The 18,387-nt window shown below is 39.4% G+C and overlaps 1 protein-coding gene across 10 annotated transcripts in view; it reads left to right on the top strand.

Moving 5' to 3' along the window:
- Positions 1-18,387, top strand: part of eif4g1a (eukaryotic translation initiation factor 4 gamma, 1a) — a 58,819-nt gene that overhangs the window by 3,220 nt on the left and 37,212 nt on the right. For 6 of the 10 annotated variants that reach the window (XM_061694887.1, XM_061694888.1, XM_061694886.1 and 3 more), the window contains 5 exons: positions 59-145; positions 1,994-2,026; positions 6,923-6,943; positions 9,917-10,096; positions 11,023-11,122. In XM_061694887.1, the coding sequence (XP_061550871.1) occupies positions 59-145; positions 1,994-2,026; positions 6,923-6,943; positions 9,917-10,096; positions 11,023-11,122 (421 nt within the window). The remainder of the gene's footprint in view (positions 1-58; positions 146-1,993; positions 2,027-6,922; positions 6,944-9,916; positions 10,097-11,022; positions 11,123-18,387) is intronic. The other 4 variants (XM_061694894.1, XM_061694895.1, XM_061694896.1 and 1 more) reach the window with 2 other exon arrangements.

Genomic DNA, 18,387 nt, shown 5'->3' on the forward strand with positions numbered 1-18,387 from the left:
CATGTCCTAGGTTTCACATTCCACCCCCCCTTATTTTATTTTATTTATTTTTATAAAGGCCGCCTACGGACCTGGACAGCCCCCATCTCTTGTTTTCGCCACACCTCCACCCCCACAGATGAACTCCGCACCTCAGCCAAGACAGGTATGGTCCATCATGTGCTGTTGTAGAAAAGCGTTTTCTCTAATATGGCAACTTCTACTTCTACTCGGGGTTGCAAAATTCTGGGAATTTTCAAAGTTGGAAGCTTTTCATTGGAATTAACAGGAATTGATGAGGAATAAACCCGGAATTTACTAAATTAAAGGGTGGCTCTCCATTGGGAACTTATATAGTTAGGGAAAATACAGCACCAGTCAAAATATTGAGAACACCCCAATTTATTATTATTTTTTCTTTATTGAAAGTCAAGCAGTTCAAGGCCAATGAATAGCTTGTAATTAGGGCTGTCACTATCAAATCTTTTTAGAATCGATTATCCTATAATATTTCGTCAAGTAATCGCCCCCCACCCAAAAAAAAACAAAAAAAAAAATTTTTTTTTTAAACTACTAATATGCATTTTATTCTGGACTTTATTCTGGATTTCTATCCTGAAACTCCATATGGTTGGTACGGAGTGTATGGTAGAAACTCTACAGAATATGAGACAACAAAATCAGCCTTTGCTAAACTGTTGGCATTTGTGATTAGCTTTAGCACAATAGCTATGACCATTTTAGATAAACCCCCCCCCCCCCCCCCCCCCCCGCCCACACCTACAATTCAGCTCATTCATGCATGTTATATTTACATTATACATCTAATAGTGTCTTAGAAATCACTTAAAGACACTGCTGTCATTTTTGCCAATGCTTTTCCACTGGCCTAACGGTGCGTCCGTCTGCAACAAATGTCCGCGCGGCAAACATGGACAGTGGCCAAAAGGTTTCGGGCTGCTCAAATTGGTTTAGGGTGGCACAAATATCTTTTTTTTAATACTTTTTATTGCCTCGAGTCAGAAATTTTTGTGTTAACCAATTTTTTTGTAGTCGAGTTGGGGGGGGGGGTAAAAAAAGAAACTATTTTCTCCTCACAGCCATACTTGAAATGGTACAAACTAAGATAAGAGGTGATTTGCCAGAGTTTAAAAAAAAAAAAAACAGGAAAGGGTACCAAAACTAAAATAATGTACATTTCAGAATTATACAAAAAGGCAGTCTCCAGACCTGAACCCCATCGAGCTTGTTTTGGATAAATTGGACAAGAGTGAAAACAAAGCAACCTACGAGTGCCATACTTTTATGAAGAATGTTTGATGTTCATGGTGGAAGGAGTGTGTTCAGCTGTTATATCTTCCTAAAATGGCTACTTTAATGAGTGAAAAGTTTAGAATATATTTTTGTTCATAGATTGATTTCATTATTTATTTTGTAACGTGTATTCTGTGCTTTAATTTCAGATTACACTGAGACCTTGAACTGCATGAATCTCAATTTTAAAAAGATGGAAAAATTACAGTATTCTAAACTTTTGACTGGTAGTATATATTTTACTACAATCCCGTTTAAACAACCCCAGCATTTCAATGGCCGTTTTCATTTGCTTTGTATTGGAAGCCAATATTTGAGGTACGAGCAAACTTCAGATGCGCTTGAGCGAAGTGAAAAAATTGAGCAGTTATGGTACATTGATGCCCTTACATCTGGGCAAGTAAATTTTGCATGCAGGTCTGCTCATCACAAAACAAAATGTTCATATGATACGTTTCTATTAAATTCTCCTCAATTCCTATGAATTCTCATGGAAAGTTTCCAAATTAGGAATATTAACAACATTCCCCATCTTCCTTTGGAAATTTACTGAAAATTTACTGGAATTTTTCCAACTCTTTGCAACCCCACTTCTACTACGCTTCTTGAGCTAAACTTGTGTGTTTTTATGTGCGTGTGTCATTGCTTATTTCTCTGCCTGTGATCTTGACTTCTTTCCTCTGTTCTGCTGTTCTCCCAGTTTGCCGCAGGGCCCCGTACGTTACACCAACAGGTACTAACACCACCCGCACAGTCGCATCCTACCTCTCCTGTGTCTCCTTAGCGCAGCGCATGTTGCTCGCAATGTAGCTGAGAACGGTTTAGTGGAAATATTAGACCTCTCGTTGGCTCCTCTATCAAACGGTACAGGAGACACGGGAAAACTCATTGGCGCTATAACCTGTTGCGAGCCTGCCAATCAAGTCTCATGTCGGTTCCTTTAATTCTAACCTATGTTTGACATGTTTGATACTGTATGTGCAGGGCAGCCATCACAGTTGAGCTTTAATATCATGCCATTTCAAAACAATTTTGGGCTAAAAGTGGCAACAGACTCGTCTTGCGTAACGTTCCTTTTTGTTGCTCAAGTGCAAAGAGAAGTCAGTCTCAGTAACTTTAGCTTCTTTGGTGGCATCTTAGAGAAAAAAAACAACACACATGAAATTCATCCTTTTCGAGATATATTTTTCATATTTGCGCGGCTTTGGAGGCTCAAATTTTTAAATTCTCACTGTAAAAAGTTTTGGAAATCTGTTAAAGCAATAGTAAAGTAATCAGATTCTCCTTGGATTTTACATCAGTGGTATAAGATTTTTATAACGCAATGTAAAAGATGCATCAATTTCATATCACGTGTAAACAGATGCCTTTAGGAATTTTTTTTAATGGGAAAGCAAAAATCCACTCTAAAATGGAATTGTTATACCTTTTTCTAGTACATACAGTGATAGTAGAATGGTGGATGTGCCATCAAATTGAGTGTATGGTAAGATTATGAAATAAAACTAAAAAGCACAGCGCTCTCGATATTTGAAAATAAAAATAAACATTGTAAGACGGAAGCAAACATGAGACTTCTCACTTTTTTTTTTTTTTTTTTTAACCCAATCATGTGTTCATCACATCAACACCCACATCACAAGGACTTGGTTTTGGTGGCTTTTTTTGTGGAAAGGGTGAGCGCGGCATTAATGAAATTGTAGCAGAACACCTCTGTTTCTAGCATTCCAAACACAACCACATGTTTCTAAATGGCTGTAGTAGACTTGTGTACTGAAAGTGTTAAATCAACAGATTGTTTCATTTACATTCTGTGGACAAGTCAAGACAATTTCCTGGATCAACTGTTGAAACATTCACTCTCAGAATATCATAAACATTACAAAAAAAACAACAACCTCCCCCACATCATCAGAACAAATTGTGGCCTGACCAGCACCTCATTTCCATTTGATAGGATCTGTGGAAATCCTCGGACAAAGTGGCATGACTATTGTAGAGTAATTCAATCAGTACATACAGTGCAAAAACTGGGCTCAAAAAATGAGGGAAAAATTAAATGAGTATACGGATGTAAGCAATTGTCTGCCAGTAGAACAGAAAAACCTACCTTGTCAAGATTTCTTCAAAAAAGTAAACATAGCTAGGCTCAAACCCCTGTGTCACTGTCTCTTGTATGAAAAGTAAATTGCCCAAACTATTCGCTCACCTGCCTTGACTCACAGATAGTGGATATTGTGATATCGCAAAATTAACTCACTGCCAGTTCTCCATCTTAACATCGATATTTGAATTCGACAGTCGTCAATGGCAGTGAATTTAAAAGTGCCTCTATCATCGTGGTTTTGTCTCGATATAAAATAAATAGCCATTGTGCTTATTTAAGCTAATGTAACAGTATCACTCTTACGTGGTTTACTAATGAGTGTTTATCTCAATTCGAAAGCCGTGGGTGAAAAAAACATACAGAGAGGGAATAACAATTCCGAATCCTGTTCTAACATATCCCTCTGTCAATACATTCCATTACTCACAAAAATTATTAGCGTCACAACTTGCTATGGTGTACTACGCGTTTCAAAGCGTCGCTTCACAATCGACTGGGAGAAATTGAGGGATCTTGTTGTTCATGGCGTCCTCTGTCCCAGCTAATGCACCTCTGCTGGCTCGTGGCGGCTGCCACCAATAAGTCCCACGAGTTGGATCTCCGTGTGTCGTCGCTGCCGTCCCCTCTTCTCCGCCGAATTGTTTAAGCATATTGTAACAGTATCACTCTTTAGTGGTGTACGAATGAGTCGAAAGTCGTGGCTGAATGAACGTGACACGGAGAGGGAATAATGATTCTAACTATCGTTAAAACATATACCTCTGCAATTACATTTTATTAGTCCCAAAAATGCAATAATGAAATAGGGCCACTCCATATCACTGCAAATAGGATTCTTGCATACTTCCCTCTCTTCAAATATGTATACATTTCAAATAAAAACATCACAGAGGCTACTCAGAAAAATAAATCATTTTACAGTATTACTAAGCGGAGGAAAGAAACTATATAGGAGTACCATGACTATTTTGTTTAGTTACTTTGCTGTTTCTAAACCTGCATTGCCTTTAAGAATGTTCCTGCCTTTCCGACTTGACTCAAGCAAATAAATCACTGTTGGTTGGCAGTAATTTTTGATGTTGGTTAGAATAGCAGCAATGTCTAATGTTAATGTTGACAACGAATTCTGTGAAATTAGTGAACAGACAATTTCTGAATGGACAGTTTTGTAATTGTGATCATAGCATGATTATTGCTGCAGCAATAAAAACGTTTTGGAGGTACTGTATACAAATGTAAAGATTGGATGTACGGTGATAGAAGGGCACGGTAATATATGACGTGAAGATGTCTTTTTCACAAAGACCTGTGGGGAAAAGCACACAAACTACGAAAGCCTATTGAGAAGGACTTGGCAAGCAAGAAAGAGAGAGGTTTTTCCGTATTCCTTTTTCACCTCTTCGCCCCACCTGTACGGTTAACCTTCCTGCAATATCGTGAGCTTTCCCACAATACCGCAATAATTATCGTACTGTGAGATTAATATTGTGATAGAACCGAACTGTGGGCAAGTGCCCTAAAAAGTTAAACTTCGAGCCCTGTTGAAGTGCATGGAAATATATGATTTGTATTTTTGACAAAAAGATGTGGGAAAACGCACAGAAACTATTAAAGCATATCAAAGACTCAGCCAGCAAGAAAAAGAGGTTTTTCGGTTGTCCTGCTTTCGCCTCACATATATTGTGATCTTTCCTGCAATACTGTAAATCTCCCGATAATTTTCATCCTGCGAGATTTAACACTGTGATAAAACTGAACCGTGAGATACAGATTTAGTTCCATCCTTACTCACATATGATTTACTGTAATATCCCATTCTAAATCAATTTGGTGTTTAGTATGATGTTGGTTTACCATTTGTAGCTACAACAGCTTCAACTGTTGTGGGAAGGCTTTCAACAAGGTTTAGGAGTGAGTTTATGGAAATTTATGCCCATTCTTCCAGGAGAGTCATTGTGAGGTCAACACTGATGTTGGACGAGAAGGCCTGACTCACTGTCCACCCGAAATCGACCCAAACATGTTCTATCTGGTTGACGGAAGGACTCTGTGGAGGCTAGTCAAGTTAATCCATACCAAATGCTCTCATCCATGTCTTTTTAGACCTTGCATTGTACACTGGTGCACAGACATGTTGGAACAGGAAGGTGTATGACTGTCCAAAATCTCTTCGTATGTTGAAGCATTCGGAGTTCCTTTCACTGGAGCTCAGGGGCTAATATTTTCGATATTTCCAATTTAGTGGGAACAGTTTGGAGATGGCACCTTCCTGTACCAATGTGACTGTGCCCAAATCAAGGTTCATGAAGACACGGATGAGAGAGTTTGATGTGGATGAGCTTGACAGGCTTGCAAAGTCCTAACATCGTGATAGAACATGTTTGGGTTAGTTTCGAGTGGACAGTGAGCCTGGCCTTCTCGTCCAACATCAGTGTGTAACTTGACACACTGCTTTTAGAATAATGGTCAAATTCCCATAAACACAGTCCTAAACCTTGTGGTAAGCCTGTCCATAAGAGTTTGATATGTAATTCCAGAAGGTGGACCTATGTCGTATTAAACCCTGTGGATTAAGAATGGGATGTTACTTAAATCCCCATCTGAATCAAGGAAGGTGAGCAAATACTTTTGACAATATATTTAACAATTATTTTCTCTATGTAGGAAAACATGCTTAATAACCAGTTATAATACGTTAAGATTTGATAAATTATTTAAGCAAGTGAAAATGCTCTTACTCTAAAACTGCCTGATAAGAACAACTATCCTGGCAGAGAAAGAATGAGCATATTTTGTCTTGATTTGAACTAATTTATCTTGGTAAGATTTTAGTGTTTCCAGTCTACTTGTCATCTCGCCCTTCAAATTTGCATTTCTGTGGTGTTGGAATTTTTTCATCGCAATCATCTGGCCCTTTTTTGCCATTGCGCTTGTAACTCTTAACATTATTCCAACTTTATGGTAATAGTGTAAATAAAAAATGTGTGTTATGGTATGTAAAATGAGTTTAAACTGATCATTCTCAGTTATTAATTGAGAATAATGATAAATGTGATCTTGGACAAAGCTGATTTGTACATTTCCACAAGTTAAATGAAATTTGAGCTGATAATCTTCTCATACCTTTCACAATACCATCAGAAAGTGTCTTAATTGGTGTCTGTATGAGAATTTTGTCTTTAATGTAATCACTCTCATCAGCATGAGTGAAAGTTTTGCTGGAGTCATGAACACACTGTAGTTTTGTTAGCCATATCCCCCCCTGCCTGCATGCGCTTACTAACTTGAAAGTGGATCCTGCTAGACTTGCCAGGATCTCACTCGACTTTTGATCTGTAAGAACTTGCATGTATGGACGGCATTGCCAGGCTTAACTGTACTTGGCCGGGGAGGTACACAACTCTGCCAGACCCCCCGTCCTCTTTGTCAACATCTCGCAGTCTCGGTCGTTCACACTGTCTCCATTTTCACAGTAATCTCACTCCCTTTCTTGCTTTCTGCTTGTGTGTTGTGCGGCTGAAGGGTGGATACAGAGCGCTACAGGTAATGGCTTTTCTCTCCCTGCAGCCAGTGCTGAAACCACAGTACAGTGAACCCCCGTTGATCACTGGGGGATACATTCATGACCCACCTCCAGTAGGAGAAAAACGGCATTTACAGAGACCATATAAAAAAAACATTTTAAAATAGTTTGACCCCTCAGATGCCCTGTAAACATATTTAAAAGTATTAAAACACACTTTTAAATACAGTTAATACAGTTCTCCAAATAAGGCAAAGCATTTGAGCCGTCTCTCTTGAATTTTTTTTATAATCGATTCTCCTATTAATTATTGATCAAATAATAATTGATGATGATCTAATTTTTGAGGGATGGACTTTAATCCTTAAAAACTGCATATGTTGGTACTGAGTGTATGGTATAAATTTGGTGTACAGAATTTGATACAGCTAAATGCTAAACGGTTAGCCGTTGAGATTAGCATTAGCGCGCTAGCGATTAGCATTTTAGGTAAAAAATTACAAACTGCCATTCAGCTCATTCATACTTATATGTACATTACACATCTAACATGTCTCAAAAATCACTTAAGATGCTTAAGAAATCACTTAAGATGCTCCGTTGTTGTTTTTGGCAAAGTTTGTCATTGGCCCAACACGACCTGTTTTTCAAGTCAACTTTTTGTTGCTTTGTTCCTTGTTACGGAAAGGAAAGTAAAAACGGCTACCGTAAATGGCCAAAAAAATGCAGAGGAAACCTGTAGTCTCCTAGCCAATACCAGCCGTAGCGACACCACCGACTTAGAGGTGAACTGAAATACATTTTCAAAACTGCGTGCGTGGGTTGTGCTCGAGTATAAAGGCAAACTACGCGTGGGACAGCCTCAGTGACGTCAGCGCGGTCGCCGTCCGCGTGAGTATAAAGAAGCCTTTACTCTTCGTTATGCTGCATTTCTTCCAATAGATCTCAGTACTGCTTGGCATGTTGTGGCACAACACGGTACTACGCTGAAGGAGCAATTCTGCTTTCGGACTTGGCTGTATACTGTAAAACCCCATTAATGAAAGCTGAAAAATTTGCGCCCTAGCAGGGGGTGTGCACGATGAACTGCGATGTACCGGGGGAGCACTGTACACTCTAAATGTAACAACTCCAATTCCAATGAAGTTTGGACGTTGTTAAACATGAATAAAAACAGAATACAAAGATTTGCAAATCATGTTCAACCTATATTTAATTGAATACCCTTCAAAGACAAGCTATTGCATGTTCAAACTGATAAACTTTATTGTTTTTAGCAAATAATCATTAACTTAGAATTTTATGGCTGCAACATGTTCCAAAAAAGCTGGGACAGGGTCATATTTACCACTGTGTTACGTCACCTTTTCTTTTGACAACATTAAATAACCATTTGGGAATTGAGGACACTAATTGTTGAAGCTTTGTAGGTGGAATTCTTTCCCATTCTTGGTTGATGTACAGCTTCAGCTGTTCAACAGTCTGGGGTCTCCGTTGTCGTATTTTACGCTTCATAATACGCCACACATTTTCAATGGGAAACAGGTCTGGGCTGCAAGCAGGCCACTCTAGTACCCGCACTCTTTTACTACAAAGCCACGCTGTTGTAACACGTGCAGAATGTGGTTTGGCATTGTCTTGCTGAAATAAGCAGGGGCATCCATGAAAAAGAAATTGCTTGGATGGCAGCATATGTTTCTCCAAAACCTGTATATACCTTTCAGCATTAATGGTGCCTTCACAGATGTGAAAGTTACCCATGCCATTGTCACTAACACAGCCCCATACCATCACAGATATGCTGGGTTTTGAACTTTGTGTCCATAACAGTCCGGATGGTTCTTTTCCTCTTTAGCCCGGACGACAAGACGTCCACAATTTCCAAAAACAATTTGAAATGTGGACTCGTCGGACCACAGAACACTTTTCCACTTTGCATCAGTCCATCTTCGATGAGCTCGGGCCCAGAGAAGCCTGGGCGTTGTTGATAAATGGCTTTTGGTTTGCATAGTGGAGTTTCAAGTTGCACTTACGGCTGTAGCGACGAACTGTATTTACTGACAATGGTTTTCTGAAGTGTTCCTGAGCCCATGTGGTGATATCACACACATTGTCAGTATTTGATGCAGTGCCGCCTGAGGGATCGAAGGTCACGGGCATTCAATGTGAGTTTTCGGCCTTGCCGCTTACATGCAGTGACTTCTCCAGATTCTCTGAACCTTTTGATGATGATATGGACCGTAGATGATGAAATCCCCAAATTCCTTGCAATTGTACGTTGAAGAACATTGTCCTTAAACTGTCCGACTATTTTCTCACACACTTGAAGTCTCATTCACAAGCAAAGATGGGGCGAGTGTCCTTAAACTGTCCGACTATTTTCTCACGCACTTGAAGTCTCAGTCTCACAAAGAGGTGAACCTCGCCCCATCTTTGCTTGTCAATTCAGGGAAGCTCTTTTTATACCCAATCATTGCCACCCACCTGTTCCCAATTAGCCTGTTTACCTGTGGGATGTTCCAAACAGGTGTTTGATGAGCATTCCTCAACTTTCTCAGTCTTTTATGCCACCTGTCCCAGCTTTTTTGGAACATGTTGCAGTCATAAAATTCAAAGTTAATGATTATTTGCTAGAAACAATAAAGTATATGTTTGAACATTAAATATCTTGTCTTTGTAGTGTATTCAATTAAATATAGGTTGAACATGATTTGCAAATCATTGTTTTTATTTATGTTTAACACAACGTCCCAACTTCATTGGAATTGGGGTTGTACAATAACATTTGTTGTGAATCTATACCATCCACCTCGGGTTAGGCGTTTGTGTGTAACTGAACCCATACACACTTGTCAAAACGGGTAATTCATAAATCCAAGGCGTATTGTTTCGTTAATCGTAATTCTTTGTATTTATTTTTTGTCGTTATGTTATTTTAAAATATGTATATATTTTTATTTTTAAAATTGTTTTTTTTTACACAATATCTTCAGGGTTACTATTCGAACCGTCCAGCAATGGCCACCACTGCGCCGAGGGTCCAAACAAGCAGCGGCCCTCGACCAGTAGGACCCACCCACGTCTACCCGTCGAGCTCCCAGATGATGATGATTCCCCAGCAGCAGCTGTCGTTCGCCAGCTCCCCTCAGGGTTACTTCATTCCCCCTGGACAGGTTGGTTAACACAAGCCATGTTTTCGCCATACACGGGTAATTGGTTCAGTTCATCACGGTACAGTTTGAATGGTACTTAAGTAGTTTTTTTTCAGGTATCTGTACTTGAGTATTTGTTTTTCTGATGGCTTTTTACTTTTACTTCCTACATTTGAAAACTGATATCTGTACTTTTTACTGCTTACTTTGTCAAAATAGGCTTGTTACTTTTTTCAATTTTCATGTATCGTCCATTTTATTTATATGGCGCCAGTTCACAACAAATGTGCGTGCACAGAAGTTTTTATAGCGGGTATTGTGTACAGTTACAGTACAAGTAACACTAATCCATTACCTTTTTGCTTTCATGCATGTCAGTTTGCACTTTTTACAATAACATGACACATTTCTTGTACTTTCACCAATCTTTTTTCCTCTTTAACAATTATCTATACTTTTACCTAAGTACAGAGTGTAATACTTCTACCCCCACCCGTCATCGAAATAACAGACAGCTGACGAATTCACACCCACAAGCAACACACGAACACAAAAAAAATAAATACCCGCTATAAATCCAGTAAGGGGAACAAAGACGATATAAAATGTATACTCTAAAATGATACCACACAAGTGTATAGAATATTAAATAAAGAAAATAATTGCTGAGGGTGGCCAGTGAGGTAATGTCAAGGTTGCCCTCAAGTGCCCCTTTGTTTTCTTACATTTAATTGTAACATGGATGTGAAAATTTTGTGGCTAACTGTACTACAACTGTTACCCCAAGAAAAATGTTGCTAAAAAGTTGGATGCTGTGGTTTGCTTTATAATACAATGGAAACAGGGAAATACAATGGGTGCTGAACTGAACTGAACAGTTTTCTCCTTAATGTACTCGAAGCCCTCAGAAATGTAATTGTTTCCCTGCTATTTCTCTGCTTGTGCAGTACCGGGCCCCATACATGCCACCTACTCAGCAGTATCCCGTGACTAGCGGTACTGCAGGCTTCTATGCGGGAACCAGCCCTGCTGAATACCCTGGCTACGGTAAGAGACTTAACCCTGTGGAAAGGGATGCTCTCTGTCACCCTCACTAATTTTTAATCATCTGTCATGTTTAAAGTAAGCGTCTAGTCTTAGTCCGCGGGCGTGTTAGCCTCATCGCTCACCGGGTTGGCTGCGTTTGTTTTTTGTTTTTTTTCAATGGGAGAGCTCATTTGTATGTTTAGTCTTTTTGAGAGCAGAACACTGATGCATGCGTTGTGGCTTTTTGTTCTGCTTTGGCCTGAGTTCTTTCTATCTGCAGTCACAGCTCACGCTACCTCACAGGTTCCATGAAATGCCTTGAAAATAGATTTGTTTGTCTATGCAAAAGACACAGTATTTACAAAAAAAAGTTAAAGATTGGGCTTTGGGGAGAAATTTCAGGTTTAACCTAAAATGCACTAAACCTTTACCAGTGACCTTACAGGGAGAGTTTTTTTGTTTTGTTTGTTTGCCATAATTGTTAAAACAATCATTGATTTGACAGTAGTATGTGATAAATATATCCTATATATCCATGTAGCCCATTCTGTGCCTCTAATTTGATTAACAAAAGAAAAACGCTGCCCGAGGAAAAACAACCCATTTGAGACAGAAGGCGAGACTTACGAGGTGTCAATCATTTATCACATGTTCGCGGCCACACTCATTGGGACAAGATTGGGCCAGAGACTGATGAATATTCCCCCCAGCTCATATTTACCGGTATGTACTGCTGTCAAGTCATAGATAATTAATTTTCACAGATATGTCTTCAGATGCGACAATTAATCAACCGACAATACATTATCAAATTAATGGACAACTATTTTCATTATTGATTAACCATTTAGAGACCACGCTTACCCTAAAATTGTCCAAATCTTCGGAAAATCAGCCTCTCAACAGTAAATACTCTTATTGTTGTAATCCACCCATGAAAGCAGCCTCATCTTTGATTGACCAAAACACATTTGGAATCATCTGCTTTTACTTTGGAAAATGATGATCACCCCCCCCCCCCATTTTATGACGTTATTGACCAAACCAGTAACTGAATCCTAATAATTTTTTTGCTGGATTTTTTTTCTGCACTCTGTTTAAAGTAAAGTCCTGTTTTTGAATAAAGCGATAGAAATGGGGAAAAAAATCGGCTTAATAAATTAATTGAAAAAAATATGTACAGATTAATGGTTTATTAAAATAATGGTTTGTTACAACCCTCAATATGACAAAATGTGATTTTTATTATTATTATTTTTTTCTCTCTCCCCTAAATTACAAACTCCCCCTTCAATTTGACCTTCTGTAAAATTTTGAATGCATGTTTTTGCTCAATTTGCTGTTAGCTGTCCAGGAACTGAAATGCAAAATTTACAAGTAGTCCAGTCACAATTTTTTTTAAGACGATATATTTTCCCTAAAACTATCACAATAAATATTGTTTTTTAATGCCTCTGAAATCATGAAAAATAAGGCATACCCTTTGTTGTCATAGTTATTAGGCTTTTCACGATCAGGATTTTTGGGACCTAATCACCGATCAGCAAGTTTAAAAAAACGATAACCGATCGAATCACAAAATGGAGCAATGTGTCCATTTACATGACTTGTTGACCATGACCATTTACTGTATATACTTGTGTACTGTATACTGAGTACGTATCTTCAAAATTATTCTCTAGCATTTTAGACTTAAAAACATCTTTAAAACGGACTTTAAAACATCAATGACCTCTAGGGGACATTCAAAGATTGGCTACTGACATAAGTTTAGGTCAAATCAACATTACAACATGACAATAATGGGTGCTAACTTACTGTGATAAAATTACTTTATTGCAATTAAATTACTTGAATAACGGGTGTTGTCCAGAGTTTGCGTCTGTTATAATTTCGTTTTCCTATTGTTTTCGTTTCCCTATTGGATCCTCCTGGGTCTGAAATAAAGAATAAAGAGGTGCAAGACTAGCCTGGTTTATATGGAATAGTATAATCAGTTTAGAAGCCCAAACCGAATGAAAATGCTCCCTATAAACGCCTCAATTGGAATAAACAGGCCGAAGCCAAATGGAATTTCATTCGGTTTCACAGGGATGCTTCTTCTCGACGTAAATGAGCGGTGCCGTCATAGTTTGTGCACGGCGTAAATATGACTGCTCCCAATGGAGCTCGTATGCGACTGAGATCGTGTTTTTTTACTACATATACAGTGGGTACGCAAAGTGATATATAGGAATATAATAAAATAATAATTATTATAATACAGTTGTTGCATTACATGACTGCCATCTATGGATATTCACTGCACACAATCCTTTATATATTATATATAATATTGTGCAGTATTTTTGTATACATTTTACAGTGGGTACGGAAAGTATTCAGACCTTAAATTCTTCACTCTGTTGCAGCCATTTTCTAATATTTAAGTTAATTTTTTTCCTCATTAATGTACACATAGCACCCCATAGTGCCAGAAATAAAACAGAATTGTTGAAATTCTTTCAGATTTATTAAAAAAGAAAAACTGAAATATCACACAGCCATAAGTATTCACACCCTTTGCTCAGTATTTAGTAGAAGCACTCTTTTGAGCTAATACAGCCATGATTCTTTTTGGGAATGATGCAACAAGTTTTTCACACCTGGATTTGGGGATCCTCTGCCATTCCTCCTTGCAGAACCTCTCCAATTCTGTCAGGTTGGATGGCGAACATTGGTGGATGCAAAGCTGCTTAAGTTTGGCAGTGATCCACGGCTTGTTTTTGTTGAATGTGCGAAAAGACTTTGTTGGTACACACACCTTCACAGAAACTGATATAGGATGTGACAGTGTCTGTATATTCATCCAGGCTGCCAGCTGAATTTTCAAAGACACTCCAGTCTGTGCAGTCTAAACAGCTTTGAAGTTCCATCTTTGCTTCATTGGTCCACTTTTCACTGTAGGCTTCACGCATTTAAGTTCTTGCCTGTTTGTCGGTATTAAGTGAATTAAGCAGTGATCAGACGAGCCCAGTGCTGCACGAGGTTTGGCACGGTATGCTTTTTATAGCGTAGTATAGCAGTGGTCCAAAATGTTATTTTCCCTGGTAGGACAGTCGATGTGCTGCTTGTATTTAGGGAGTTCGTGATTGAGTTTAGCTTTGTTAAAGTCCCCCAGAATAATGAGGGGTGAGTCCGGGTTTTTTTCAATTTCGTTTACTTGTTTGGCGAGCGTTAGCAGTGCGGCGTTCGTGTTAGCTTGAGGCGGAATGTACATGCCAGCCAGAATGAATGATGCAAATTCACGCGGCGAGTAGAATGGCTTACAGTTCAAAAACAGCGACTCCAAATGCGGGCTGCAGTGTTTGCTGAGCTCAGTGAAGTCCGTACACCATTGTGGCGTCACCTCCATCTCCATGCGCCAAAGACCGCGGTCACTGCTCCGGTGATTAACTCGGGGGAAAAAACTGAACGGATTTGCGAAAGTTGGTGAAAGAAAGTCTGGAGTAGCCTCCTTGAGGGTTAGCAAGTTTCCCCTTGTGTAAATGAGTCGTGTAATATCGCCAAAGACGAACGAAAAACACAAAAACAATACAAAAATTTTCATCCAGGATATCCCTGGACTTGGCTGCATTCATCTTTCCTTTGATTGCAACCAGTCAACCTGTCCCTGCAGCTGGAAAAACACCCCCACAGAATGATACTGCCACCACCACGCTTCACTGTTGGGACTGTATTGGACAGGTGATGAGCAGTGACTGGTTTTCTCCACACATATTGCTTAGAATTAAGGCCAAAAAGTTCTATCTTGTTCTCATCAGACCAGATAATCTTATTTCTCACCATCTTGGAGTCAATCAGGTTTTTTTTTTTTTTTTTTTTTTTTTTTTTTTTTTTTTAACGCAAACTCCATGCGGGCTTTCATGTGTCTTGCACTGAGGAGAGGCTGCAGGGTGTGGAGGGCTGCAGTGATGGTTGACTTTCAAGAAATTTCTCCAATCTCCCGACTGCATCTCTGGAGCTCAGCCACAGTGATCTTTGGGTTCTTTTTTTACCTCTCTCACAAAGACTCTTCTCCCCCGATTGCTAATTTTGGCCAGACAGCCAGCTCTAGGAAGGGGTCTTGTCGTCCAGAACGTCTTCCATTTAAGGATTATGGAGGCCACTGTGCTCTTAGGAACTGTAGGTGCAGCAGACTTTTTTGTAACCTTGGCCAGATCGCTGCCTTGCGACAATTCTGTCTCTGAGCTCTTCAAGCAGTTCCTTTGACCTCATTATTCTCATTTGCCCTGACATGCACTGAGAGCTGTAAGGTCTTATATAGACGGTGTGTGGCATTCCTAATCAAGTCCAATCAGTATAATCAAACACAGCTGGACTCCAGTGAAGGTGTAGAACCATCTCAAGGATGATCAGAAGAAATGGACAGCACCAGAGTAAAATGAGTGTGACAGCAAAGCATCTGAATACTTGTGGCTGTGATATTTCAGTTTTTCTTTTTGAATAAATCTGAAAAAAATTCAACAATTCCGTTTTTTTTCTGTCAATATGGGGTGCTGTGTGTACATTGAGGGGAAAAAAATAACTTAAATGATTTTAGCAAATGGCTGCAATATAACAAATAGTGAAAAATTCCGTACCCACTGTAAGTTGTATTTGTTTTTTTATTTCAAGGTACCATATTTTGGCTATTTCAACCTCCATAGAGTGACCCTCTAACATTTACTATAAAAGTGTCAATTTCATAAAAAAAAAAAAAAAAAAAAAAACACCTTGGTTTTGTTATACGAGTGTCTATACAAGGCCCCTCTGGCGGCTGCTTCTGTTTGACCCAGTTTTGTAACCGCTTTGTCAATATTTGGCTAAGCCCACCCCCTTTTCTCTGATTGTTTGCCTCCGTGGAGAAAACCCACTTGTGATGTTGACAGCGCTGGCTTGGGGCAGAAAGGGAAGGGTGAGCCCTTCGCTCGTGACGTAGATAAGCTCAAGAAATTCGAATCACCTGATTTCAGGCCCCTCGGCAGAAAAACGTCTGGAACTCAGGAATGCGTGGACGATTTTGATTCATATTTCACGTTTACTGAAGCACCATAGAGACTGATATCCCAAATACAAGGAAAAATTGGTGTGCTAAAAATACGGCACCTTTATTAAAAAAAAAAAAAAAAAAAAAAACGTATCAGAACGATTCCAACTACTTTGCTGAACAGACGACTGACCTCCATCTTGATAAATGACGTGACATTCACGACAAAGTGTGCATGTCACACGACTCTTCCGTTTAAATGTGGTGCACATCATATATACACCCGATTGGAATAGATCACGTCACATGTAAACAGTTGAGCAGAGATTTTCAATCAAAATTACTTCAATCTGAATGACAAAAGTCTGCATGTAAACTTGGCTATTGTGTGGTTGGTCTGCTAAAAGCAAGCCCTTCACCTGTCAATCAAATATGGTGATGTTCGCTGTAGTTAACTACTGGCTGAATAATATGGGGAGAGATATGTCTCAAAGTTATTTACACTTTTTTCAAATCCACAAATATAGCCACGATTTACAGGTGTTTTTCAAATCCACAAATATATCCACAATTTAAAATTTTTTTTAGATACAGAAGTACAGTCCCCTCCAAAATGTTTGGAACGGCAAGGTCAAGTCCTTTGTTTTTGTTGCATACTCAAGACATTTTGGTTTCAGATCAAAAGATGAATATGAGACAAAAGTTCAGAATTCCACCTTTTATTTCATGGTATTAACAGCTAGATGTGTTAATTCAGCACAGAGCACCTTTTGTTTGAAACCACCCAGTTTTCAAGTGAACAAAAGTATTGCATACATTAGTAAATTAACTTACAGTGGATAACATTTAATATTTGGTGGCAAAACCCTTACGAACTGCATCAAGCCTGCGACCCATTGACTTCACCAGACTGTTGCATTCTTCATTTGAAATGCTTTTCCAGGCCTTTACTGCAGCCTCTTTCAGTTCTTGTTCATTTCTGGGGGGGTCTCCCGTCAGTCTCCTCTTCAAGAGGTAAAATGCATGCTCTATTGGGTTAATGTCTGGTGATTGACTTGGCGAGTCTAAAGGCTTCTTCATACTCGCGCGGCTATCCCACACGCAGTTTGCCTTTATTATACTCAAGCGCAACCCACTTCGGTCACGTGATGCAATGCGGGTGCTGTCGGCCGCGCGAGCGCGGGAGTATAAAGAGGCCTTAAGACCTTCCACTTTTCCACCCTGATGAAGTCCTTTGTTGTGTTGGCAGTGTCTTCTGCTTTGTCTTTTCCTTTCGGCTTGTCCCATTAGGGGTTGTCACAGTGCGTCATCCTTTTCCATGTAAGCCTATCTCCTGCATCTTCCTCTCTAACACCAACTGCCCTCATGTCTCTTCCTTCACTACATCCATCAACCTTTGGTCTTCCTCTAGCTCTCTTGTCTAGCAGCTCCATCTTCATCGTCCTTCTACCAATATACTCACTCTCTCTCTTCTATACGTGTCTGAACCATCGAAGTCTGCGCTCTCTAACTTTGTCTCCAAAACATCTAACCTTGGCTGTCCCTCTGAGCTCATTTCTAATCTATCCAACCTGCACACTCCTCGAGAGAACCTCAACATACTCATTTCCGCCACCACGCACTCTGTTTCCTCTTATCTCTTCAGTGCCACTCTCTCTTATCTGTACATCATGGTCACTGTTTTATAAACTTTGCCCTCCATCCTAGCAGAGACTCGTCTGTCACACAACACACCTGACACCTTCCGCCACGCTTTCCAACATGCTTAGATCCATTTCTTCACTTCTTTACCACACTCACCATTGCTCTGGACTGTTGACCCCAAGTATTTAAAGTTCTCCATCCTTGATATCTCGTCTCCCTATAGTCCCACTCTTCCCCCTCCACCCCTCTTAGTCTTACTTCGACTAATCTTCATTCCTCTCCTTTCCAGTGCATGCCTCCACCTTTCTAACACTCCCTCAACCTGCTCCCTGCTTTCACTATTTAATTAAAAAAAAAAATTTTTTCACAAATGTCTGAAAATGATTACTTTGTCATTATGGGATATTTAAAGGAGTTTTATTTTATTTTTTTTTTTTTAATAAAAGAAAACTATACTCAAATCAGCTTTAGAATAAGTCTGTAACATTGCAAAATATGGAAAACGAGAGAGGGTGTGAATACTTTCTGGTGGCACTGTATATATGTAGTCTGTCCTCTCAACAAAGACAGCAACACTTCCGCCTATCGGAGGGAGCGAGGGCATTCATAAGTTTACATACCCTCATAAGTGCTT

Source organism: Phycodurus eques, chromosome 13 (genome assembly GCF_024500275.1).
Source record: "Phycodurus eques isolate BA_2022a chromosome 13, UOR_Pequ_1.1, whole genome shotgun sequence".
Lineage (NCBI taxonomy): Eukaryota > Metazoa > Chordata > Actinopteri > Syngnathiformes > Syngnathidae > Phycodurus > Phycodurus eques.